This window comes from Accipiter gentilis, chromosome 32 (genome assembly GCF_929443795.1).
Source record: "Accipiter gentilis chromosome 32, bAccGen1.1, whole genome shotgun sequence".
Taxonomy (NCBI): domain Eukaryota; kingdom Metazoa; phylum Chordata; class Aves; order Accipitriformes; family Accipitridae; genus Astur; species Astur gentilis.
Genome location: NC_064911.1, coordinates 4,759,518 through 4,786,818, shown reverse-complemented (window position 1 = coordinate 4,786,818; position 27,301 = coordinate 4,759,518). Strand labels below are relative to the sequence as shown.

At 44.2% G+C, this 27,301-nt stretch overlaps 2 protein-coding genes and 1 long non-coding RNA gene across 7 annotated transcripts in view; 1 reads left to right on the top strand and 2 right to left on the bottom strand.

Moving 5' to 3' along the window:
* Positions 1-2,776: 2,776 nt before the first annotated feature.
* On the bottom strand, positions 2,777-12,116 carry LOC126053188 (uncharacterized). The gene is made up of 3 exons (XR_007510293.1): positions 11,929-12,116; positions 9,609-9,712; positions 2,777-3,029 (listed from the first exon to the last, which is right to left on the bottom strand). It is a non-coding gene; the product is annotated as an uncharacterized LOC126053188 (long non-coding RNA).
* A 693-nt stretch (positions 12,117-12,809) lies between these two features.
* Positions 12,810-16,319, top strand: ATP5PO (ATP synthase peripheral stalk subunit OSCP). The gene is made up of 7 exons (XM_049835228.1): positions 12,810-12,908; positions 13,140-13,190; positions 13,286-13,396; positions 13,778-13,907; positions 14,024-14,136; positions 15,716-15,802; positions 16,140-16,319. Exons 1-7 carry the CDS (start codon positions 12,876-12,878, stop codon positions 16,251-16,253), a joined length of 639 nt encoding a protein of 212 aa, XP_049691185.1. The 5' UTR covers positions 12,810-12,875; the 3' UTR covers positions 16,254-16,319.
* A 4,101-nt stretch (positions 16,320-20,420) lies between these two features.
* ITSN1 (intersectin 1) overlaps positions 20,421-27,301 on the bottom strand; it is a 143,226-nt gene continuing 136,345 nt past the window's right edge. For all 5 annotated transcript variants that reach the window (XM_049834911.1, XM_049834914.1, XM_049834913.1 and 2 more), the window contains one exon: positions 20,421-26,880. In XM_049834911.1, coding sequence (XP_049690868.1) covers positions 26,732-26,880 — 149 coding nt within the window. In that variant the 3' untranslated portion in view covers positions 20,421-26,731. The remainder of the gene's footprint in view (positions 26,881-27,301) is intronic.

Here is a 27,301-nt window from a genome sequence, read left to right as displayed (position 1 = left end):
CCCCATGAGCCCCATGTGCCCCATGAGGTCAGAATCAAACTCTCTCTTTTTTCCAAACTAAAAAGAAAAAAAAAAGCATTGACTACATAACATATATTACAAGGATGTACAATTTGCTGCAGTAAGGAGCACAATGACATGCTGACTAAAGGATAGGTTGGCATCACTTTCATTGACACGCTGTCAACGATGGGTTCATGTTACACCTGAACACAAATGTTGCTACGCAAAACAACATTGTAATATCAAAAGCTAGATCACATTACTCACCCAGACCGAAACAACAGATTTATTGACAGAGAGTAAGCTGGCTATGGTAGTGCTGCTATTACCCCTAACCAGTACAGCTACATTCATGAATCAGAAAGATTTCTGTAACTGTTTTTCAATAACTGAGTTTTTCAGTGAATTCTTCATAGCAACAGCATGGTTTTATACTGTGAGATAGCAGCAACATTAACACGATTTTAAGGAACAAAAAAATGGCCCCAACATCTATAAACCAGCAATCAGCAGCCTCCCCTGTATTGGAAAAATATCCAGGAGGGTGTTACTGTCACTGATCCAGGACCAGACAAAAAAATGTATGCTTAGATATTTCTGTAATGCATGTTCATCTTCCAAACCAGCTTTTAGGGCTCTGGTATTAAAAATTACTGAATAAAGGAAGGAGTTCTACTATTTTTATTTTAATTTTCCCCTTATTTAAAGAAGGAAAAACATCTTGAAATATCTACAAAAATCCTGATTTCTTTTTCTTCTCTTCTTAGGAGGAGTGTTTCTTTAAAAAAAAAAAAAAAAAAAAAAAAAATTGATCATTTTTCAATTCACTGCAATTTGAAATATAAACATAAATAAATGTTTAACTAAAATTAAGGGTAAATATAAATAAAAGTAAATATTTAAAAAACCCCAAAACGTAATAAATGTGAGACTGCTTCTAGCAATACCTAAAATATAACTTTGCATACAAAACCTTTGTGCATATCTTTGTGAGCAAACCTGGGCTGGCTACCCTGCAACATCAAATCAAAAGTGCAAGGCCAAATGCAAGCAACACATTTAAAATAAGCATCAAAAGAATATGATCACAGTAAAGTCACACATGTTATATCTCAAACAGTAGTCAGAGGGTGAAGGGAGGAACTGTAGTTTGAGGATCAATGGCCTGAATTTTGCAGGAAGTCTGATGAGATGATGATGATGGTCCAAATAGGTTTAAGCCTTTTAGTGTATTTGAATTATTATATCCTTCTCTTACAAGATCAGATATTCTTTTATCTAAGAACACCTACCACATTCAGTGCTCAGGACCAACAGCACTGAGCTAAAGAACAAGTTGACATTTTCCTTTTCACCTTCACTGGTTACCTTGGGACTTCTGCATTATACTCTGTATGTATGCTTCCAGTCCTTCACTGGGAAGTTTCCTGAAGGCATTTCTATCACATTTTTACCCTGGCAGACAGGGATCTGAAAACACTGTTTAGTGGTCACCATCTGCTTCAAGTCGATGAGGTGGGTATTCTATGAACAAATAGCAGGTGACTGTTTAATTAAAAACTTTTCCTAAAACACATGTGCAGAGGGGGCAAATGATCAGGCTAGTCTGCTTCTTTCATGTATCCATTCTCAGGAGTTTGGCTCATAACTTTTAACACTGTTTTTTAAAGTATCAGAGAGAGTCAGGGAGACTGCTATGCCCACAAACAGATACACATCCTATCTGATTGCACTTAATTTTTATGAAGTGCTGGTTTTCACTTTTTTCCCCAATTATATTAATTTCAAGAGTTCTTCCAGGTAAAGTAGGTGACATGTAACCTCTCTGGCATGCCACATATTTGTCCACATCTTTATAGCAGAGCTCTTCTGCTTCTGAACATAACTACATGTTATCCCTTATCCATGCATGCTAGGTAGATAAAAAGGAAAGGGAAATATGCAAATAGTTTTTGGAGGAGACCAGCACTGGATTCAGTTCTTGTGTGTTTATCTGTGAAAAGCTTGTTCTGTTAGAGTTGTTTTTCAGTTTATGTTGACCCTGAGTCATTTGGAGAGAAAGAAGACTGTGACATCTCTTGTAGCATGAAAGAAAAAAAAACAAACCTTTTTTCTTGCAAATAAATAGAAGAAAGGGGAAAAATGAAGTTGTGATGATTAATTTAAGGAAGTAGAAGAAAAATGTTGCCTCTTCTTTAAAAAAATAATTGCAGTTTCCCAGTAACTATAGTAGATTTTGTACCGGCCTCCTCCCTTACTTTCTCACAGCTGATGCCTACAAAACCAGATTAATGGATCCTCTCTTTAAGCCAGGTGGTAATGAAATGATGATACAATATTTCCAGCTCTTAGCACAATCTCCAACTTGTAAAATGCTGAGGCGTGCCCACAAAACACAGACAAAAGTAAGTGGGGCTACTGCTTAATAGTAGTCATATTAATGATACCAAAAACTGAGTGGTATTTACCATGAAACTCAGAGAGAAAAAGTCCTTCGGCTATTTTCTTTTCCAATTTCATTACAGATTAGCTTGTTTCTTTTTTTCATTCCTGCCCAACATAACACTGTTCTACTTTCTGCACAGACTTAGATGCTTGCATGTGCTGTATTTGGCACCATTTTGTGGTAAGGTGTAATTTATCTTTTAAATTTTACTGTGATGACTCTCAGCCCTCAAGAAGGGCTGAGATTGTCATTTGCATTAAGACTCCATAGAGGTCTTGCAGCAGGTATAAATGACCTTTACGCTCATAGCAAAGTACCTTTCTGCCGAAGAAGTCCTCATGTTGGCAGGAACCAGGCATGGCGTCTGACTGTCCTAGAAGTGCGCTGGGTCTGGCATTCCTCTACCACTCACAGGTGTCCTTCTGGAGAAATTCATGCCTCTGCTTGAATAACAAGGGGAAGCCATTCCTTGACACATCAGTGGATGTGCACAGTTATGAGCCTTGTATTTTTTTGCTTGGTCTTCGTTCACCAAAAGTACTGCAGCTCCATCCGTTGTCAAGTGATCAGTGCTGAGAGGCTTTGTGAAAGTGACAGAAAGATTTGCAAACGTATGGTGAAATTCTGCAAATATTTTGTACACCTTAAATTTTACTGTGACTGCTGTCAATATATGTTGAAGCATTTTAGGGAAGAAATATCTTGCTAAAAATCTAGCAATAAAACTGGGCAATCATTCCAATTCAAGTCCTTCAGGTTAAAAAAAGACAGATTATAAATATTCTTTTTTATCTCACCTGACAAAAAGGGCTGCAAAACCGGGACAGGCTTGTGGATGATACTTGTGCCTGAAGCACAGGTATAAGAGGGATGATATTTTACTTGTCTGTAGCAGTAGTTTTCAATCCAAAGTGTTAGTTACATATACTGCTTTCAGCGCAAATTCTGATCATCTCCTAGGATTAAATTGGCTTTATGTACAAACAAAGATTGAGGAGCCTGACAGAGGAGCTGAGCCTTGGGCACTGAATTTGCTTCAGTCTGCCACGATTTGGTAAAAAAACGTGAAATGGAAGTTCTGTCGCTGTCTTTGTTCTGCTGTTGGACAAATGCCATTGAACGCCACGAGAACGGTTTCTCTATCAAACTGCAGTCGCTGTACTCCTCCAGGATCTGTAGTGCAAAGACATACCACTCTATTGTAGAAAAGTCTGATTTATCTGGTTCCACCATACACCCCAAGATGCAGTAAGGTGTGCCCACAATAGAGTGGGTTAAGCTAAAACTAAATTCCTGCTCTCTTCAAAAATAATTGTTGGACAAAACACAGTTTTGCTGACTCCATCAGTGCTGCCTTATCTGCCAGTGTAAATGGAGGGTAATGCAGCTGTTCATCTCACAAACCGTTGTGTATTTTGACAGTGTGGTTTTCCCCTCTTGCTTCCCTCTTTGCTTGGCTCAAACAATGAGTCTGTCCACTGATGTGCAGAAGAAAAACACTGTGTTCAGATGCCAGAAACTATCTGCTGCCTTTTACCAGCTCTTTTGCATTCCCCCCTTCTTGCCACCTGCTGCTAACAGTATCAGTAACGATATGTCCAAAAAATGAACATTGTAGGTGCAGCGATTTCAGAACTATTCAAACCCTGTCCTGTGCAGACCCTTTGCAGAGGCCTCTTTTGCGCTCAGACAGGACAGCTCCTGGTTCTGGGTCTGCACATCTGAAGTGAGCTGCAGATACCATCTTCTCTGTAGCTCTGGGGACCAGTCTCTCTGTTGTTTGCCTTCTGTAATAACATCTCAGCTTCTTATAGAATAGAATTGGTTTTCTCTTTGTGTGTGTGTGTGTGTGTGTGCGTGCAACAGCTGGTTATGCAATCATTTTGGGGAAGGGGCTTGGCAGGCAGACTCCACTGAAATCACACTCATCAGTCTAAAAAACCACCACTGGTGTTTGTAATATGAGCTCTCGTCCAACAATGGATGAGGCATGGAGGGCCCTCAAAAATATCCCAGAATGTGGAGTAAATGTCCTTCTCTTTGTGTACACAAACACGCGGTCCTCACAATAGGATTTGCTTATGCCAGTCAGAGGAAAAAACGTGCAGGGCAGTACACGTCACATGGATTGTTCTGTCTGTCACATCACCTTCACTGCCTTGTTATTTATTTATTTATGTTAAAGCCAACCTCTATGCCATCTCAGGTATGGCAAGTGTTTGTATCTCAGGAATTGTGCCCACATTTTACACACCGGGAGCTCAGCTCAGCCTGAGGCTGCTTGTGATTCCCATTACAGTCAACAGGAGCTGCACATGTCCACCCAGGAGGCAGCGTCCCTCAACCTCCTGGTGCCGCGTCTGCTGGCGAGCAGAAAATTAATATTTTATAGCAGAGAAAAATAACTGGAAGCAGCCCTGCTACACCATAGTAGCCAGCGCTGTGCATGATGTATAGCATGCTGCCTAGCAATGTTGCTAAGCAACACAGCACCATCCAAGAAAATCCTGCATTAGCTTGTGGTGGCTGGTGGGGTGGGTTAGACGTGACACTTTGCACACAGAGCTATGCGGAGAGAGGTGTGCTTTGCTCAAGACTATTATGGCCGTCTCCGATTGCTAATACGCCTCCCCTATTATTCTCCCTGCACTGATGAACTACATCACGATGCACCGTGCGCTGCAATAATTTTCCACTAAAAAAATGCCTTCCCCCACCCCGCCCCCCACGCTTCCTGTTTCTTAATGCTCTTCAAACCTGATTTAGAGAGTAGCGAGTAGTGGAATTTTACAGCTACATCCCATGATGCTCTCGCTCTCGCTCTCGGTCCCATGGCCTGGCTCATACCTCAAACTAACCGTAAAGTCAGATCACAATGATGTGACTCACTATTATAACTAAAGATAGATCTTGTCAAAAGCAGTCATGAGCCCTAGATGCTAGAGGTTGTTTATTCAGCATTGTGTTTTGGGGTGGGTTCTTTTCCCTCTCTCTCCTGACTCTTTAACTTTTGTCATTCAGAGGTCTATCCCATGTTAGTGAGTATTTAGGTGAGCACACAGGTATGGCACACACTTTTGGTGATCTGGAGGAAACCATAGACGGGCTGCACAGAAGTCTAGCTGCAGGTGTGAGTTCAGCCTCACACAGGTCCCAGGTCAGAGTTTCACAATGGCACGGGCTGGGGAATCCCAAATACCACATGGGCACGGGGCAGGACAGCCACGGAAAGGAGGGAGAAACATTTTTAAGAGGGATTTCTTCTAAACCTAACAATCTTTTTTTCATTATTATTGTTGTTGTTTTTAATGTTTACATACCAGCTGCTTTCAAGTGTGAGCATTCATCTGGAGTGTTTAATACCCACACAGAACAAAGCAGCACTGGTGCAGGAGGCAAAGAGAAGCAACCTAGACACCAATCGAAACAAGAGGGGCTGTTGCCCCAAGATCAGCAGATCCTGCTAAGGCCACAGAATGGCTCAGTGTTGGACAGAGGCAGGTAAATAGCAGGACAGGCAAGACCTGCTCTGTTGTTAGCCACCCCAGCTACACCCTGTGGCAGTGACCATGCAACAGGGGCACAGGGAATACAGGCGCTGGTGAAGCTCCATGGGCATAACAGCTCTGCTGGGCAAACACACCTGGGACCTGGGGAGATACTGTCCTGAAAGAGAGCAGCTCCCGCCGGTGCAAAACAATCTGAATTCCCCCCCCAGCTTCAGCCACCCAAGCACAGGGAAAGGAGGATTGACTTTGATTACGCCATAAACATATATACGGAAACTGGCAGGTGAGAGAGCTGGAGATAGTTCTTTGTTTGGACATATTGGATCCATTTCAGCCCTGTATAATTCCACTAGTGTCAAAGGCATTACATCAGGGACAAAACCAACCCATTATTTTTAACCTGGCCATTTCCTTTTATGCCCTTCATTCAGGAAATCTCTATGCAAGTGCATGATTTTAGTCATGTGAATAGTCTCACTGGAGGTAGTGTGACTGCTCATGTACTTAGAGTTAAATGCATGCATATTTACACACAGGACCAGGGCCTAAAACAGCATTGGAGGGAAAGAAGAAAGAAAAGTAGTGTGGGAATACCTGAACAGCAATGTACTGTGAGGGTCTGTGAAAGGTGTCTGCCCACTTGGGCGACAGTAATATTTCCGGCTATGTTTCCCCTTTTAAGGAAACAATTGACAATTTCTCTGGGACCAGCAGCACCTTTAGGAAAGCATTTTAAGGTATGACTGCTGTATAGGGAGTGCAGTGGTGTGGAGAACAAAATACCCAAAATGCTCCTAAAGTTTTTTTTTTTTTTTAAATTAACAAAGAAGCTAGTTATGCAAATGTCCTTTGGGGACTGCTGTCTATGTCTGTGACTTTCACAACCTTGCCCTGATTCCCTCTCCTGCACTTGCAGGGAACACCCTAGGGGTCTTCACAGGAAGCCTCAACATATGTGTTTTTTTGCGTTTCTGCTGGCTTCACATTTCTGCTGTTCCTCAAAAATTGTGACTTCCAAACACCAAGAATTATGATCTCTATCCGGTGTCATATGTCAGCAATGCTCTACAGAAATCTTCTGAACAGTGACTCTCAAATATTTATATCTTGCAGCAATCTAGAAGACAGACCAGGAAAACATCAACCAAAGAAATTTGGTCGATGAATCCCCATTCAGTTTCTGCGCTACACCCAGACTATTTTAAAAATCCCTGTTTGCAAAAGCACTGCTTTCACCACTTTACAAAGACCTTTTTCAAAAGGCTGCACGCATATTATAACGTCTGGCTGCAAAATGAAATGTAACAACAAATCTTGACCTATCAAGTTTAAGCCTTCAGCATGTGATCTGAACAAGGGTGACTTTCACAGATACCATACCACCAGATAAGTGATTCAATGAAGTTCCTGAAATCAGCAGAGTTACTCTGGTTTGCAGCAGAGTAAGTGAGATCAGGTTTGCCATAATAAATGAATCCATAAAGAAGGTGCTCACATACACTGCAAAACAGGCTAACAAGAGTCAGAAGACCTGCTGAATTAATTTATCCTTACTATGGGCTAAGAACTACTAGAAATAGTTATGTCTGTGTCTCATAGAATAGTCTTTAATTTCTCATGCTCACCCAAATGAGGGAAAACACCATCTTTATTTTTTCAAGTGCCATGCCCACCAAACTTCCCCTTACTTGCATGTGGACTGTTTAAATTTGCTAAGAAAGCAACCAGCTTAGTTTCATCCCAACTTTCTCTTTCAGGTTTATGTATTTGCCATTCAAACGAGACAGGCAAATCCATGAAATTCATTTCACAGGACATTGAGCAAATGGAATGTAGAATAATGTTCTTTAGTTTCTGACATATGATCAAATGCAAGTTTGCTACAAGAAAAGAGAAGGAGACATGCAACAGCTTTGAAATGGATAAAAATCTTGCCACAATAACCATAGTTAATACATGAATAAAGTTATATTATTGGTATTGGCTTCCCTCTTGTGGTAATGAGTAAACTGTGGCCCTAATATGTGACCAGAATCTGCTGAGGCATCTGTCTAACACAGAATGCTGCAATATGCTTATGGGGCAAGATCCTTGCATCCATGCACAAGACAGCTAATTTCAGTTCAAGGCAGATATGAAGATCTACATGCGGTGAGTGCATGGCAGGCTGGGGTCTCAGCTATGCAGAAATACCTCTGACTTGAGTATTTTGGAGATCTGCCCTGCTATGACTCAGGCCAGTATCTAGCCCAAGTTTAAACTGAAGGAAGAGAGGTCTTTCACTTGAAGGTGCACTTTCAGTCCTGGCTGAGAGGGTGGTTCATGTTCTCGATCTCTTCAGTCAATGATCTCTGCTGATTATGCCACTTTATTGGGCATTTCTCTAACAGATCTCAAGAATATGGACCAACACCTCTAATGCACTGTGTATGTTGCCATTCTGACTCCAGAGGTGAGTCTAAGTTAACATCTCATTCTCCACGGCAGTGATGGAGCAGGCATGAGGGTCCTCCTCTTCTTTATTTTCTCCATAGCCACTTGCACATTAACATGATTTGACTGACATTTGTGAATTTACCATTTTTTTTAATGCCAGCTTGTGTGAGAAGGTATCATTGCTATTAATAAAGTGTGTTTCATCAACAGAATTTAAAGCTGTTTATAAAGGATGTTGGTCTCATTCTTGCTTTTTTACAGATAGGGGAACTGAGGCGCAGAATAATTAGAAGCCAATCAGCAGGCCCAACGCAGAGCTGAAAATAGATCCCAAATCTCCCGAGTCTCAGTGCAACATTCTAACTGCTCCTCTGCCAATGTGTGAAATGGTAAAGCTCAACTGTTAGTACTACCTACACCAAAGCATGTCTATTATTCACGTATTTTCCCAAACCAGTTCTTTTAACCTTTGATATTTCATAGACAACCTCTAAAACAGTCAAATGTCCAAGTGAGTCCACATCACCTTTTCTAATATAAAGCCTCATAGATTAGCGCTTATTTCACCAACTTATAAAAATCATATCATAGCTCACCTTTAAATTAATTTTTCAGGCTTTCTAGGGTATCTTAAAAGAGTGTAGATTTTTTTAAGTCTGCACTTAAAAAGTGTAGATATTTTGCCAAGGAAGCTACAAGCACCTAGTTGTGGTTTTGTTCCCTTGTTACAAAAGATTACCATGGTAGCATGGAAAATAAACTAGAACAACATGAGCACCCCAGAATTATCACATGCACAATAAAATCATAAAGATTAATCATTTTATCATATAACAATGCTAGATTGAAACCTCCCTTGCAGGGCAGGAAGATGTAGGCATAAGTGCTTGGTTTTGCAAATGTCCCTATGAAGAGCTTTCAGCAGAGTGTCCTGATGCTAAGGTGAGTGAGTTCAGTCACCTAACTCAATTAATATTGCTCCTGCTCCTATTCTGAATTCCCCTAACCATTTTTGTGGTTTTACAATCATTCTTTCCAGTTTGGAAAAAAAAAAAGAAATGTTTTCTGTCCCCTTGCCACTGACTGAAAAACCCTTTTCTTAATGGGAAAATGACTCAGGTCTTCCCTAGGCAGCAAGATTTTAGTGGGTGGGTCACTCTGCCTGTAAAGGCTTAGTCTCCAGGGAGTCAGCGTGACAGAGCACTTGAACTTACCTGCCCAAGCGGAACTGCTTATGGAGCAGAGGTATGGAAAACAACCAGGTGAATTACATTCAGCAAGAGTACCAACTGTTCCCATGGAAGATAAAGGGCAGCCCCTGGGAGAGAGAAAAAAACAAACAAACAAAACCCTTCCTTCAGCAGCTGCAGGAACAAAAACACAGTAGCAACGGGGAGGTGAGTTGGATCACAGCTTTTTTGTGCCACATTCTCTGACATTAACTTGAGCACCATGAGAGGAAAACTCCTCCACTTCTTGTAAATAACATAAGCTTTTTACAGAGGTCAGGAACTTGTTTGCAGCTACACCCTGGCTCCTCTGGGACTATCCCATGCCGAGTCTGGGAATCCCAGGCTCAGCCAAAGGGAAACAGACGGGTGCAATTACTGTCTAGCAGGTGCAGAACACATTCAAAACAGGCCAAAAGCTCATGTTTCAGGTGAGTTGAAAGGTGAGGGAGAAAAGTATTCAGTGCTTTCAGCATTGCTTAAAAATTATGGGTGACTAGTATAATTACTAGAGTTTTTTATGAGTGGCAAGTCTTGGGTTTTTTAAAGGAGCTGGCCATAGTGTGGTAGAGGGTAAGTTTGGCACGTTTTGTGGCACTGACCCGATATGCTGCCATCACTGTGACAACCGCAGATGCCTTGTTACAAACCTCATCTCCTTTTTTACCTCTACATGCTGCAAGTTCTTTGTGGAATGGTGTAAGTCTTGCTGCAAGTTTTATGACACCTCATGCAGCTGGGCCCTGATCGAAACACATCCCCACCACTACCACGGTTGAAGAATCATCATGTTCTTTCTAGAGACATAAAAGTGCTGATTACAGTGAACTCTGTGGCTGTTCTGCCCGTGTGAAGTCCATGTGTCTTCAATATAAGCACAAGGGTGTGTCTAAATGTATCTAAACTCAAATTTATCAATAAAAGGAAAATAAAATATATTTTGCATGATTTCAGTTCTAGTCTGTCTCAATGGGAGAAAAATGTGATGTTTATAATACCACCTCATTTACTAAGAATGAGTACTGTAAGGTTACAATCCTACAAGCACTAAAGTGGCAGACCCACAAGTGAATGTTCTTCCAGGTGTTTCTCATGGAAGAGCTTGTAAATGTTCAAGTGCTCACTAAGTGACCATACTGAAACCAGGGACCTCTAGAGGTACATGTCAAATGATGAGTGACTGGCAGTATGGGGAGTTTAATTGCTTTGTAGGAGGAAAAAAGCCTCCTAAAAAACTCCCATGTAATGATGATGGAGGAATCCATTGTTATAACAGACATCCAAATACAAAACCAGGATTTAAATTTTCCTTCCAGTATAAGGCATAAAGGTACAAACTGTTTATCACCTGTGGGATTTTACTTGTCTAAAATTAACCTGTGAGAGGTGCTCTCATTTTAATTCTTGAAAGCACTATCAGGATTTGACCCAATCCCTAGTTCACTGAAGTACCCTCAGCTCACAGTGATTTGACTAGCCTCAATAATCCACATTTTCTGTGTCTTAAAATGCTACAAGATCATAGAGCGTTTCAGAATTACACTAACAAAATTTGGGATATGGAATCCCACTTCAAATAAATGCATTCTCTGCACCATTCCAAAACTTCAGTTCATGCACATTATTGCAAAAAAAAAAAAAAAAAAAGAAGAAGATAAATTTCATTTTTGCTAAAGAAAAGCGAAAATTTTTCTACATTTTAGATATGGTTTTCTTAGGACTGTAGTTAGTAAAATTATTGAGAAGCATGGTGTTATGTCAGGCTTAACCTGTCATGGGCTATACTTGTGCCTCTGAGTGCCACCACAGCAAATACAGGCAGGGATAGAAAAGGGAACTATACTCCGTCATCCAGAATAAATTAGCCTGTTGGTGATACTGTCGTATTTCTAGTGGGACGGTAAGCTGTTATTTCCTAAAGAGCGTTCGTTATTCTAATTCTCTGGTTTTGACGTTGCTGAAGCGATCACTTCGCTTTCAATTTGTTAGCAACAGCAACATCTAGTGTTTGAAGTCTGCCCTGCAGACTTCATGCAGCATGCCTTTCATTAACGCCATGCTTTGTATTTCAATAGCACCGCCCATCTGAGCTACTCACACCACAGAAAATAATTACTCAAACTTGGTAACAGCTCTGCGAAGCCGGGCAGGCGTTTTACCTTCTCTTAACGGAAAAGATGGAAGAATTATGGAGAGAAAGACTTTAACCATTCGAGGTAGTTCAGTAGTAGGCAGGACCTGAGCGAGTTGCTCAAGGTCATGCAGAAAGACTGACAAAGTCAGAGCTGCGTACCCTCGGCTTTACCTGGAAGATTGTGTCCTTGCCCCAGGAGACATTTGGATCTAGTTTATCCGAGGGGAGGAAATAGCTCATTGCGTTTCCGAGGTAGTTTCACTGTGTTAGAGGGCAGCAGAACTGTCTGTGAGGAAAGCACCGCTGACATTTTCTCTGTTCAAGAACTCACGCCACGCTTACTCTCCTGGTGCACCTGAACAGAGAGGGATGTGCGTGGGCGTGTGAGTTACAGAACCCTTACAGGAGCGTGAGAAGGGGCGGCGGGTCACTGCACCCTGTTACAGCAATCGCAGGGCCCCCTGGCAGCCCCTCTCACCCAGACCGCCCTTTTCCCATCCTGTGGCCCCTCCACCTGCAAAGCCACAAACGCGTCCACGGCCAGCTGAGGGGCTGGGTGTTAGCCCGCATGTGCAGGACAGCCAGATGCCGGGGTGAGCCACCCAAGGGGAGCCATTGCCTGGTCACCCTGGTCCCCCCCTCCAGAGCCCCGCACCGCCAGACTCTCGCCCCCTTCGGCACCAGGGTGCGAGAAGGGGCAACGAGGGGGACGCTACAACTGGGCCGAAGCGGCCCCGCCGGCGGGGCCCGGCCTCGCCCCTCGGGCTTGCCGGGCGGCTGGGGCGCCCTAGCGCTCGGCTTTCGCCCCGACTGGCCAGCGGGGCCTGGCGAGGCTGCCCGGAGGGCGCTGGGGAGGGGGACGGCTGTGAGGGGCGGCGGGGGCCGCTCGGGCCGCGGCCTTTGCTCGCGCGCGGGAACTACAGCCCCCAGCAGGCAGCGCGCGGCGGCGGGAAAGTGTCGCCTTGAGGCACGACCCTTCCCAGCGTGCCCCGCGGCAGAAAAGGACGGCGGGTGGAGCGGGGCCGGGGGGTGGTGGTGGCCGCCGCGCCTGCGCACTGCCTCACCGCCTCACCTCGGGGGGCGGGCGCAGCGGTGACCTCCAGCGGCGGCCGGGGAAGATGGCGGCGGCGGTGGCGGGGCTCTCCCTGAAGGTGAAGTTGGCGGGGATGGGGGTGGCGGCGGCGGCGACCCTGCGGGGCATTGGGGCAGGGGGGAGGGGAGGGAAGGAAACGGCCTGTGGCGCGTGCGCCCTCACCCCCCCTGGCACGCCCGCGCGGGGTCTCTAGCCTCCCCCCCTCCCGGTCCTGGTCCCGGTCCTGGTCCCGGTCCCCGCCACCCTCCGCCCCGAGGCGGTGTCGAGGCCGGCCGTTCTGCGCCCGCAGGTGCGGCAGCTGAGCACGTCGGCGGCGAGGCCGGTCTCCAAGCTGGTCAAGGTGAGAGGGGGACAGGGGGGCCGGCGAGCGGCGGGCAGCTGCCCGCTCCCCGGCTCGGGGCGGTTCTCAGCGGACGCCCGCTCTCTCGCCCCCAGCCCCCCATCCAGGTGTACGGGCTGGAAGGGCGCTACGCCACCGCGCTGTACTCCGCCGCCACCAAGCAGAAGAAGCTGGACCAGGTTGAGAAGGAGCTGGGCCGAGTGTGGGTAAGCTGTTCCACAGCCTGCGTTCACCTTAGCTGGCACACGGGGGTTTGGGAGCAGCGGGGCTCTTCTGCTGCTTCTTGTTGGGAGGGAGGTGGACTCAGCTCTTGCAAATTGTGAGACTCGCGCTTTGAGCTGGCCTGGCGTTCGCGCCGTCTGCACTGTGCTACCAGGGTTAAGCTGCTTCGAAGTGATACGGGGGGAGCATCAGCTCTGAAAGAAACATACTGCAGATGAGCTACACCTGGAGCTGCCATTTCACTTCGATCAGCTTCAGATCTCTTCATTCTTACTCAAGGAATGACTGCTCCGAGTAGTCCAGTTAGGCCTTGTAATGCCTGGAAAACTCCTGGCCTGTATCGCCTTGTTTGTGTGTCTTCTTAGACTCTCTTGAAGGACCCTAAGCTATCCAGTGTTGTTATGAACCCTCACATCAAGAGCGCAGTTAAACAAAAAGCTGTGAATGATGCCTTAGCAAAAGAGAAGATGTCCCCTATTACTGTCAACCTCATGAGTGAGTAACCATCTGACTTCAGAAAAACATCTGAGGCTACTTGTTATTGCTGTTAGCTAACCAAGTCTGCTTCTAGTGGGCGCTTTAAAGCCTTGCAATGCGTCTGCCTTCTCCAGATTTGCTTGCTGAAAATGGTCGCTTGCGTTACACACCAGACATCGTTACTGCGTTTGGGAAGATCATGAGCGCATACCGCGGAGAAGTGCTGTGCACAGTCACCACTGCACAGGTGAGTTAGGAACCTCTAGATCGAGCTTAACAGGTACCGGTATAAAAGGCAAACTTCTTAATTTTGCTCTCTATAGTTTTAAGTACTTGCCACATGGGTCGTGAGGAAATATCTCACCTCTACTGAGACGAAAGGCTTTCTGCAAATAGTTTTTTGATATCCAGCAATTATTGGTCAGAAATTAAACCTATTCATCCCATTTCAGCTTAACAGGTAACATTTTTCCTTCCTGTGTGTGAACCCAGTGGCTGGTAAAAGTTAGCCTGGTCTGCAGATACAACTGCCCCAGTTCTTATTTCTGCCATCAGGATCGTATGGATCAGGTCAGAACTAACAGATGAGCTATTAGCTAGAGCAAGGCAGATACCCGACAGCTCCGAGAATGCCTGTGGTGCTTGGTGCTGTGCTTCATGGGGAGCAGCTGCCTAATTCACCATCTGCAGTAATCGGGACAAGTGGCTAACTCCACAACTGTAGGAAGACTTTTTCAAAAGTAGCAGACAGGCAAGTCTGGTTGGTGCTCAGAAAGGTGAGAGGGAAGATGGTGTTTCCATGAGCTGTAAACATCCAGCTGGAGGCACAGTGGTTCTGGCGCTTGAGTAGCTTTTTCAATAACGAATCCATGCCCAGGTCTGCTAGAGTGGGAAGCTGGTTAGCTAGATATGTAATGTAAATCTGTAGCTGTTGGGTAGGGCTACAGTGAACTGCCTACCTGGCCTAAATAGACTGATGCACTTCAGATTAACAGGCTCCCTGTAGGCCATGAGCACAGATTGTCAGTCTAGTTGGTAGCCTTCAGGGATATGTGGACTCACAAGTCTGTGCAAACCTTTCCACAAGTTTTCCTGAATATTTCACATGCAAAATTACTTTCCTGATGCCTTTTTGTTGTTGTTGTTGTTAGTTTCTTTTGGCTCTCAAACTGTTAGCTATGAAGTAGAAATTATTTAAATTGCCGGTACTGCAAAGCCACTACTCTTCAGTGAAGTCCCTTTTGTTTCTATCTCAGTGGTATCCAAGTGACTTGTAGGGATAGCAAGGACAAATTCAGTGTCTCTCCCACAAGGATGCAGAGTTCTTCTGTGGTGATGGAGAGAGGTGTACTTAGCCAGGAGCATTCTGCAAGCCTGCAGCAGGGCTGGGAGCTCACTGCCCAGTGCTTTACAGGAAGCTGTGTTTCTTCTCAAGCTGGTGATCTTAATTGTTAGAAGCAGTAAAATTAATCTTTTCTTGTACAGCCTGAACACTGCTGTGAGGCAGATTTCAAGGTTTTCCATCAGGTGCTTACTTTGGCGAGTATGGATTCCCAATGCTTGCTATCTGAAGATGTCAGCCTTGAGCTTTTGCTGGGAATATGTGCACAAATAACACAATGTTTCATGAAATTAGGAGGGTACGAAGTGTCTGTTGTTTCTGTGCTGTCCTTTGGTTACTCCTGTTCAAGAAGGCTGCTGAATCTGCCTTCCTGCTGGAAGTGTCTGTCTTTGGAAGAATCTGAATAGAAAATTTGTGTTCTTGATACATCATTTGAATATTTTCAAGTCCTTCATTTTCTGTGTCTTCTGTTCGTATTTTTCAGCCCTTGGATGATGCCAACCTTACTGAGCTAAAAAGTGCTCTCAGTGGATTCTTGGCTAAGGGAGAGGTCTTGAAGCTGGAGACCAAGGTAGGGATGTTTGATTTGTAAATAAATTTCATCAAGTCCATGTTAAGCTGGACTTCTGTCTCTCTTATCTTTAGAAACAAAACAAAACCATTTTACTGAATCCAGCTGCTATATTACATAGTTCTGTGCTTTCTTGTAGACCTGATGATGCTTTAACTACTAAAATCTTAACTTTGGAATACAGTGACTGCAAAGTTATCTTTAAAAAGGCTCTTTCAAAAGCTTTTTTCTTTTTTTACTAGTGTAAAAGATTGTATACTAAGCTAACAAATGTTTGCGAATAGAATTTCTGTTCAATGTTTCTCCTTAGAATTTCTGTTCAATGTTTCTCCTTTAGACTGATCCGTCAATCCTTGGTGGCATGATTGTCAATATTGGGGAGAAGTACGTGGACATGTCAACAAGGTCAAAGATCCAGAAACTCACCAAAATCATGAGAGAGACTGTCTAGCAAGCTGTCCTAGTCATTCACAGTGAAACCTGTCAGATGGAAACAATAAAATTATTTCTTCTTGAATAGAGGGTGTGAAGTATTTTGATTTGGGAAACGCAGCACTGAGGGAGAAAGATAATGAAGCTGCAGCAAGTTTCACTTAGTTATCACTGAACATTTCATGACACAGCTTGAAAATCAAGCTCACCCTGAATGCAGGTGAACGTTGCCCTGAAGGAAATGGAGAATAATGCTCTAGGAACTGATAAATGGGGTCACTGCTGCTGAGGTACTGCCAGCCTCCAGAGAAAACTTTTGCTCAATATACTGTTAGGGCGGTGGAGCAACAGTCCTGCTGCTGCAGGTGCTCTTTCTGTGTGTGGAAGGTGTGAACGCTGGAACTGTGACTGGTAGATGCTTTCAGAAATACCAACAGTGGCTGTTAAAACAGTTGTGTCATCAGTGGATTCTCAGCAGCAAACACTGTATCAGGCCCAGTTTACTTCCATGTCTGTATCATTGGAGAGAGTTTTGTATATGCCTTAAACTAAAATTACCCTCTGAAAGCTTACTCGTGAGGAGCTAAGGTGTTTGTAACTTAAAATGGTGTACAACAATGTTTGCAACAGGACAGGGCTTCACGACTAGCAAGTGCTAAGGCAGTGTTGTCATGGCCAGCTGTACATGCTTCCTGGCTAACATTTGTACATGGATTTGTAAGTGTTTCTGTCTTGAAGTGCTGTGCCTCTGTTTTCTGTTTAGATAATCTTAGACAGGCTTGTGAAGGGTGTGTAAGTAAGCTGCCTGGTTCTCCCTGTTGGTCCTTGGTCAAGAACCGACATTTAACTTAATTTTAAATGGATATCATTCTTCAAGGGGTGGGGTGTTGAACTGATAGCACTAGCTCATTTCAGTTGCATTATTGAAATCTGTTAACCAGCCACATTTTTTTCGGGGGGCGGGGTGGGGGGAGGAGCAAGTTAATAAGAAGTAGTTCCTGCAGGTGAGATACCATTTAGTCCTGTGCTTTCTCTGATATTTCAGGCTGGAAGTATGTTCCCTGCCAGGCCCAGCCCAGGGCTGCTGGCTGTGCATCCTGCCTGGAGGGGACGTAGGAGAAGTAAACGCTGTGCACAGCCTCTCGCCAGCCCTCCTGGAGGCGATGGGAGCAGCACCGTGTTCTTCTGCTGGGGAAGGGAAGGGTGTGCTGAGGCTTGAAGTGTCAGTGGCATGGGTGGGTGGCACTTGGGACCCCCAGGAAGCCCAGAGGCAGGGCAGAGGGGCTGCTGGAGGTGTGCTGCCCTGTGAGGACAGGCTGCACCCCACTGTCCACTCCTGGTGCTGCTCTACAGAGCAGCAGTGAGGTGCATTGAGCTGTACCTGAGGCAATGCAGCTCTCCGGAGCTCAGTGCTGTGCAGTGAGATGCTGGCCCTTGCCCAGCTGGATTAAAGTGGCCTGGACAAAGAAGCCCCAAACAGCTGGCAAGCTTCCTGACATGTCCCATGTCACCTACTGCTACAGCAGCTGTGATTTACAAACTGGCACTTTGGCTACAGTGCTGTCCTGTTGTGCCAACCCAGCTCCAAAACAGCTGTGAAAAAATACATCCTCAAGGTGCAGGCATTAGTGGGTGCTGAGCTTGACAAAGGGACCCACTGCTTAATAGGATACTGAGGATATTGACCTCAGGGCAGCTGGCAAAATTCAGTCATTATTAACAAAAATGAGGGGAGAGATCAGTGTGGGACTTCCTATATTCTCAGGCAGCAGAGCCACAGGCAGTCGCTGACAAGCTGCATAAAGGTTGCTGCTGGCGTGCCTGGCCGCAGAGCAGGGCCTGTGTAAAGTTGTAACACGCACAAAGGAATGGCACCTGGCCTATTAAGCAAGTGCCTTTGGTTGTTTTGTTTTTTTTTTGGGGGGGGGGGGGGGTGTTAATTTTTTTTTCATAATTTATTTTTGCTGTCTTCTTACTACAGATCTGCTCAACTCTCAATTTTCAAATCTAAAAAAATGCAAACAATGTGTTACAGAGATGAAAAGTGGCACGTGTCAGGCATTAAATGCTGGTATGTTATTTCCCTGCTGTTGGGTCCATCGCTTTTTGCTTATACCTCTGTAGCCCTTTTGTCAAAAGTACTCATCTGAAGATTTACTTAATGTGTCAGACACCATATCACTCTTCTTCAGCACTTCTTAAGAATGTGTCAGTATGCAGTTAAACTTTAAAAAAAAGGGGATTTATTCTTGCATAATTTCACTTGCACAACTACAGTCTCATCTGTCTCAAACAAATTGCACAGCCTAGAACCGTATCAGCAGTTATCCACCGCAGTGACTGCAGTCTGGGAAGCAGCACAGTTCCTCAAACAGGTGAACTTATTTTGACTTTTGCTTAATTGGACCTGGTCTGTAAATATAATTATTTAACCAAGCGTGGCTGAGGAAACAACACATTCACAGCAATCAAACTATAGTTGAAATTGTCTTACGAGGAGCAGTGGTGTCTGATTCATAATTATTTGTTATACCTATTACAAATGCTTTAAAAAACCAAAAGAAGCCAACTTCACAGTGTGAACTTTTTACCGTAGAATAGTTACATGTGATACAAATGAACAATACAAATTAATTCCATTTTCTCTGAAAAAAAAAAAAAAAGAAGTAACTTTTTCTCCTATTTGGCCAGATCTTATTTTACAATGCCTTTGTATTTTTAGGATCATGTGAATACTACAGACAGTACAATACTTTTTTAAGAAAAAAAAAAAAAAAAAGGGAAACCAATTGATACCATTTGTTTGGCAGCAAAAAGTGCACTAAAAAGTACCACCACCACCAGTGGGGAGGGGGATTCCCGCATTCTAAGTATTAACATTGAGAAAAATACTAGGGTTATCTTTTTTTTTTTCAACAATTACCAACACAAAAATAGAAAGTAGCCATTACACAGTCTGCAAAGGCTGCCGGAATCTAAATTCCTTTTCAGCACAATGAGGACCGGACTAGGGTAACTCCGCACGAGTTGTTAACAAAGCCAAAGCCTGCCAGGAAAACTTGCCCCACAGGGGGTGGTTTGCCTTCGCCATGTCCCCGTGGGGTAGGGGTTGTCTCGCCACGGGGGGAGCACGTACCGGCGGCGGCGGCCTCGCCTGGGCGCAATGGATGCGTGCGGTGCAGGAGGGTGAGTGCGGGTGCCTCTGCGCGGGCGTGACCTTTCAGGCGGTGCTGCCCGGTCACCCCAAAACCAGCCCATCCCGGGGTGAGCGTGGTGGTGCAAACCTAGGAGACCCTGAAAGACAGGGTGAGACGGGGCGAGAGGGAGTGAGAGCGAGTTGGCCGAGCACCCGGACCAGCGCTGGGGTCCTGCACCCAACCTTCCCTCTTCCCGCTGGCAGGAACAGGTCACGCCATGAGGGTCTTTCCATGGAGCAGCCACCACAGCTGGGAGGGATTTCCCTTCCAGTCCCTCACCTGATGGACACCCACCCACGTTTTTTGGAGGGGCGGCTCTCCTCCCGCTCACCAAGATCTTACTTTTTAGGTCGGCCCCTATTTCTTCCCTTTTTCCCCTACTCCCCTACGTGCCAGCCCTCCCCTTTCCCCTGCGCTCACGGCGGCGGGCAGGAGCTGCTGCCTGGGGGTCTGACAGGGGGGTCTCAGAGGAAGCGCCAGCTCCCTTCGTTTGCACAACACTTTAAGATCCCAGAACCGACCGGTAAATCCAGGGTTAGTGACAATTTTGCAGCTTTACAAGCAGCACAAGGAATTCACCTACGGTCACAGCAGAGCCTTTGACAACTCTATCAAGCAACTAGGCTAGTTTAACATGTTTTTACTGCAGTTCTTTATTCTTTTAAATTAGGTCCTAAATATATCCTCCTATGTACAGAAAAATAATTTCCCAAGGACAGTCCTTATTTTAAAATATTTAAATGAACAGACAAAACTGGGTGCCTATAAACACTTTTCTGTTAGATTTACTCAGTATTTGACAATGACAACATAGCTGTATTTTTATATTATATATACAAATAATCACATATATATATATAAGCACGTATTTAACTATAGATACATCGATATGCATGTAGAACAAGAGTGTTGAGGCTAAACAAACACCAAGATACATGTGGAATGTACGTACAGAGCAAACCCCTCAAAGCTAAGGTGATTTAACCTGATTCCCAGCTTTTCTGTGTTTCAAGGGTTTTGACTGCTGGATTTGAATAAACTGAAATACCACAGTGGTAAGGAGAGTAGTATGAAACTAGACACCGCTGTTGCAGCAAAAGTCTGGACTTGTTTTGAAAGCTTGTTCACATCTTAGTTTTGAAAATGTATTTAATAATATTACAAAAACTGCATTATCCACAATGTTTCCCCCCAACCCTACTCACATGTAACAAAAAGTGATTCATTTATTTTTAAAGGGTAAAAAAATTGTAAAATGAACATTTAAAAAGTTCCCTCATAAAAACTCATGTTGATAAAATACGTAATAATCAAGTGCATCTAGAAAAAAGTTTTGTAATTTATCAGTTATTTGGCTTAGTGTCAGCTCAGTGACATGCTTTGTCTTTCAAGGTGCCCAAGGCAGCTCACTGGCTCTGTGCAACCTCGCAGGGCTTTACAGACTGGCTTTCTACCAGCACTGTACTTGGCAAGGTACTTGGTATTTCCAAGGCCAAGGTCTGCCTAGTGTTTTTTTATTTTACAGTGCTTCCAAATGTGCTGCAACCTGTAAGTATAAGAATTATGATTTGCCCGGTAAATACAATTCTGGTGAGTTTAGTGGCTAAACACACTTTTGGGAAGATAAGGAAGAAAACCGATCCAGCTGCAGAGACTATAAACTACTTCTGTATTTTATCTTAATCTTGACTTCTTGTTTGATCCTCTATTGCAGTCTTCCAATCCGTGCAGACCTTGAACCAACTTCATAATGTAGGCTCTACATTATTGAAGCCTTTTGAATTCCTCCATGGATCTCCAGCAAAGCACGCAGGCACCCAGCTGGCTTTACGTATGCCTTTGCGCTGAATCGGGGCACGAATTAAAGTTAAGCGTCTGCCGAAGTGCTTTGTCGAGCCAGGGGCTGTGGGGCTGTGGCAGAGATGGCCGCTGCCAGGTGAGCTGTTTCACCCAGCTGAGCTTTGGGACTTGGGGCTAAAGGGAAGGAAAGAGTGATGCCTTCCAAAGGACTTAACTAATTACGGGACAGAAGCACCAGTTTACTCACAAGATGTACACAGAAGAAAAACCTTGTGGGACTGCAACAGAGCAAGGCAGTGCGACGTGTTTTCCAGTCGCCCACTGCATTCCTTTGTGCAACGCAGCCGGTGTTTGGCTTGGAGGAAGCCAACGGGCTCGGCAGGTGAAGAAAATCATGGCCGGGAGGGGAACTAGGTGATCTCAAATGTGAGCCTCAACCCTAATGGCAACGAACCAGAGGCTATGGGCTGGCAGCGTGGGCAGTGGAAGCCCACAGCCTGGCATTGCTGGGAAGGACAGCACGGGTGCGTGCCCGGTGGTAGGCTGGACCCCTGAAAGGGGGAGACCTGAACCTGCCCCGGACATGATGACTTCCAGCTCCATCTGACCGAGCACAGAGGAAAATGAGCTCAGGTAGTTTTCCTGAGAGGCATCTCTGAAGGGCTGACTCCTTTCCACAGGGCGAAAACGCTCTCGAGGCAGATTGACAAAACCAGGCTGATTCTTACTGCAATGAGCAATGATGGAGAGGTCCTAAATGGGGAGGGATACGGGTGAAAGGACAGACATCCACCCTGCCAACGTACAATGGCATTGCTGGCCAATACGACTATAGGCTGGGGGAACAAGTCCTCTGAGAGACAGAAAACTGGCACGTTGATGCTGATGCAGCCGATTGCCTGTATGGAAAGAGCACGTACCCCTGTACCTCCTGCATGGTCGTGAGAGCTGCCTGGACGGCACCAGGAAAGCAAAGAGCCCGACAGCAACGTTTACAAGCCTATGAAGGCCTTGTGAAAGCATCTTGAAACAACACAGTGCCTAAGCACCTCGGGTGTATCTCCAAAGGTAATTCTTGGAAAGAGGAGTGTAAGTGCTGCTACAAACACAGAAAAGCTCCACTTCTATAAAAAAGTGCACGCAAACTCCTGCATAAATACAGAGCTGCACTAAATCCAGGGTGGCTCTCCCAGGCTGAAGACAAACACATGGTTTGTTATTAATCACTGTTGTTAATTATGGATGCTTGGGATCCTGGATAATTGAAGTTACGCTCTGAGACTGTGGATCTGATTTTAAACTAACCACCACCACCCCCAAAAAAGAAAAGAAAAGAAAAGAAAAAAAATTCCTTTCCTTTCTCTCCTGTATCCTGTCCTGTCTGCAGCCACAACAACGTTGACATTCTGTCCATTCCCAGCCACCAGCATCTTTCAAAAGTCATTTTAATAATTTCTAAAAACGGGTGTTGTTCCCTTCCGGTTTCTGACCCATTAACTCAGTTCTACTACAAGACTTGACTTAAAAACAAGGAAGCACTAGGGAGAAATACTATTCTCCTCGTTAAAATTAACGTACCTAAGGGAAAAATGAAATTCCCAGAATTACAGCCTGGAAACCAAACCACCAGTGCAACTTTTCCATTGCATGTTTTCTCACAGCTGCAGATTTTGCTCTTTCTTCTCTCAGGGCTTTTTTCTCCCAAATTATCCAAAGCAAGACCACTGTTTCAATGAAGGCAGTGAATGCATTAAAAAGTCACAGTATTATTTTTAGAAAGGCTTGATTGCCAGCCAAGGAGTTTGATGCTGAAGAATTACTTCTAAGCAAAACATCTTCTCCAAAAAAGTAGAGCCTGCTAAAAGGTAGAAATGAAACCCCATCTTGAGGGCCAGTCCCAGAGGGCCACGTACCAGTTCCGTCTCACCAGTGCCTCATTTTAAGGATGAGTAACGGAGAGAACTCGTACTCAGCCTCTCTACAAGGATGAATTTTACCAAAGCAAATGCAGCCAGCCAGTCCCAGAACTCTACAATATACAGGTTTACAACCTCTGCGTTTTAGTGGGGATGCTTATGTGCATGAATCTACTCTTTCAATCCAAAATGCAAGCAGGTATTATCTAGGCTTTGATTTTGTTGTTGTGGTTGTTTTGCATAACATTAGGAAAAGTTTACACACATCTTGATAGGCTGGAAAGGGACCTGTGAGCTAAGGTGTGCTATTTTATGAAGATATTCAGAGATCAATAACCAGCATCTGAAAAACAGGGTCTACATAAATACAGGTATTCAATACCGGTAGCACAGACTAACAGAGTTTGGCCTGACAGCCAGCACATGGCACTTGTAAGACGATGGCTCGACCTTAATATGTGGTGGTAATGCCAGCCGACTTTCTTAATGCACAAAGAGATACCTAACTTCCTAGGTATTGCTGTGTACCTCTCCCTTCCCCAAACCCTCCAGAACACAGGTGGTATTTAAACAAGCCTATGAGAGCTTGCGGTTTTCTCTATGAAAGCACTAAGTAGGAATAGAGCTAATGAGTCTCTTTTCAGTAAAAGGCTTGAGCTTCTACAGCATGAAGTCCTGGACGAGCAGGAGGTCTGTGCAGCTACAGTGGGTAGAAAAGCAGAAACCTGCAGCCCACGCAGCTGCGGAATTAATGCAAAGTGCAGTGCAAGACTGTAGCATTCCTGAACAAGGAAAACCAGGCAGGAGTCAGGGGGTTTCCAAGAACCTTTGGCTAACCCTGGTGAAAAGCAGTTCTGTCTGGGAAGCCAACAGTGCCAATATGCTACAGAGCACTGAGGGTGAGCAAGCGAGAAAATAGCAACATCCCGATGCACGGTCGGCTGGCTCTAAGGGTATATATACATTCTGTCCTCGATGCACAGGGATTAGGACAAGCTTCCTCTTAAGGATTAGACTGATTATGAGGGATTCATTAGATATCTATGAGCTGAACCCCAGCCTTTCATTATCATCATGTTTATGTAACTCCCGTTGACATTAATGGGAGTTAAACATTGCTGTGCATCGAGGGCAAGTGGGAAATCACAAGTGATGGTGGTCAGGAAGGTGCTCGGTTCTGTTACAATTCCCCAAAATGGTGCGACTGTACAAGCCCATGACAAGGGTCGCAGTCTGAAAGGAACCCCTGCAGCTAAGGGTCCTCCGCTTCCAACACCAGCTGAGTCTCAGAGGAAGGTGCAGCAACTTGAAAACCTGGCCAGGATTTCTGCATTACACCCATGGTCTTTTTTGTCCTGTCTGTCTATTTAGTTGTTACTGTAATTCATGCTGGTGAAATGATACCATAAAAAAGTGATGCTACTTTTTAAACACTGAAATAAATGAATGTTCACCGTATTTACAGCTACTGAGTAAAATTAGGACAGCAATAAAAGGTTAGACAATGACATTTAATGTTACTCCATTAATAGATTTTATCACTTTTTTTTATCCTACCACAACAATGTGTATTTTCATATACATTATATTTAATAAAATGTATTGATATGGAATTAGGAAAGCATGGGTTTAGTACTATTTACATATTTTAATTGAAACAATTTTCTTAACAACATTGAAAAATAGAAACTTAAAGTTCTCTTAATTGTGTTTTCAGCCAGTTAGTGGTAAACAAATGCATGCCTAGGAAGTTACACTCCCTCTAAAATGTGGTCAGTTGAAATTTCTAACTAAAGTGTGTATCTCTGTTTTGTTTCAAAAAATACATAAGTATGTCTGTCATTTCTGATACAAAATTCTACACTATCTTCAATAAATAAATAATAAAGCGATTCTGAAAAGTATGAAATGTAAACTTTGTTGTCCCTCCAACATACATTTTTTTTTCCCATTGCTTGAAACATTACAGTGGTCTTTTAGGAAATTATAATACACAGACACTTCCCAGCACAGTTTACACTTATTACCATACTGTATATACCTATCCGTTATGAATATATCCTAATTTCCTAATGGAAATCAATAAGACTTGTAGTGCTAGAGAACACCGCCTATACAGGAAAGGTGGAAACCAGTACTGAAAGGACATGCAAGAACACCAAAACCTAACAACAGGCTCCACAAGAACGTTCACATGCTAATGAAACAGGCTGACACCTCCCATTCGGAAATAAAGTCCTTACAAAAATACCAGTGTATGCATGATAGGTCATGAACAAAATGAATCCAAGCAGAACAAAGAGCAATTTTACTCTTAGGGGTCTATTCTCTCTCAAGTCCAGACTCAGCAAAGCACTTACGCATGTGGTTAAGGGAAACATGACTTAAGTGCACGCTTAAAGCCGGGTGCTTTGCCAAACAAGGAAAGTTTGCTGGATGTGGGCCTGTACATAGGTATTCGTAGAGTTAAATGGGTATATGAGCCCTGGCATTCCCCTAGATGACAAGGCTTTTACTTTGGGGTTACCCACCCTGCACCATCGCAAGCGCTCTGTTTCTGGTCACCAAACCTGCGATCAGCCCGGCTCGCCACAAACACCTTTGCGAGCTACAGTATGCTGCTGCCCTGAATTCAGTAACACAATGTCAAACAACGTTAGGTACAGCACAATTTAAGAACTGGTCGCCACTGATTGCTTTGCAAACTAGACTCTGCGGGGTAGAAATTAGCTTCCTGAGCTAGAGCCGTGATTTTTTTTCTTCCCCGCTGCAGGTGACAGATCATCCACCTACAGTCACAAATCAAGCAACAGTAGTAAAGGAGTATTGAAGTGGTATAGCACAACATACAGCAGGGCTCCCTGTTTAATCCTTTGCTTACTGTTCAAACATTTACGTTCCTACAGAAAACAGCAACTTCCAAAGGTACCGAGTGGGTGGACTCTTCTCGAGTGCAATTCACCTCTGTGCAGAAGGCCTGTACATAATTTATTTTCCGGGGCAATGTGAGTCATGAAGTGGTATGTTAATAGAATCTTCTCTGTTTATAGATATAGACTATTTATTTTCTAAGTCTTTTCAGTACTATCATGAAGATCTTCAAAGATCTTCTTACGACGTAACTGCTCCTTCCATTCACATTACATTTACACACCACTTTGCTGAGCAATAGGCACAGAATTCCCTTAAGAGGGAAAACCCTGCAGAAAGCCTCCAAAACACACCGACATTGCCTTCTTCATGTAAATGAAAGAGTAGGGTAACTGGAGCAAGCACAGCAACCTATGTGGTTTGCCAGCCTTTCAGACTGGAGCACAATGAACAACTAGGTTATTTCATAAACCCAGGAAACTAACATCAAGTTCCACATAGAGAAATTGAGGGAGATCTCCTCACTAAATTGGGATTTGTTTTTCAGTGAGAATTATCAAGGCACAAAGATGCTCCTGTTTGCTTTGATAACCCTCTTACACGTGAAGGGCAAGCAGTAGTTTCACACCACACCAGTAAGGATTTTGTGACAGCTTCTGCAGACACCTATTGCAGTGAACTCAGACTGAAATAAAATATTGGTCCCTTTCCTTCTAAGGCTCATCAAACAATTGCAGGTCTAGTCGGACGACTATCTCTCCTGTCGGGACTTCATGCAGAAGGAGACACTTTGTAACTGGTCCCTTTGAACCCTGATCCTTCTTAATGTCTGCCACACGGATCTCTGTTCTGCCCAAAAAGTCTGAAATGCAAAAAGACAGCATGCTCAGAAATGACACAACTGTTTTATGTTGCAATAAAATGCTAATTTGCAGAAGGAACTAAGCTTCCATCTACACACAACAAAAGGAGAAAACAAGTCTTCAGTCCAACTATATTTTTGCAGTTGAAGAAGGCCAAAGGCTGCCCATTTGGATAGAAGAAGATTTTAGCTAGACCATATTAGACAGCAGCAGCAATAAAAGTAAATGGTCCCATAAGCGGAAAAATCCACTATGTAATTCACAGCTGCCTTCCTTCAAGTAGCTTATTTATTTTATGAAATGTTAGAAAAAAGGCCAAAAGCCACTGCATAGTTCAAACTGAGTGTGAAGCCCTCTGGAGATGACAGAGCCAAGCAGTGCATCACACTAGTGACGAGGTCAATGGGCCAGCTGGTGCTG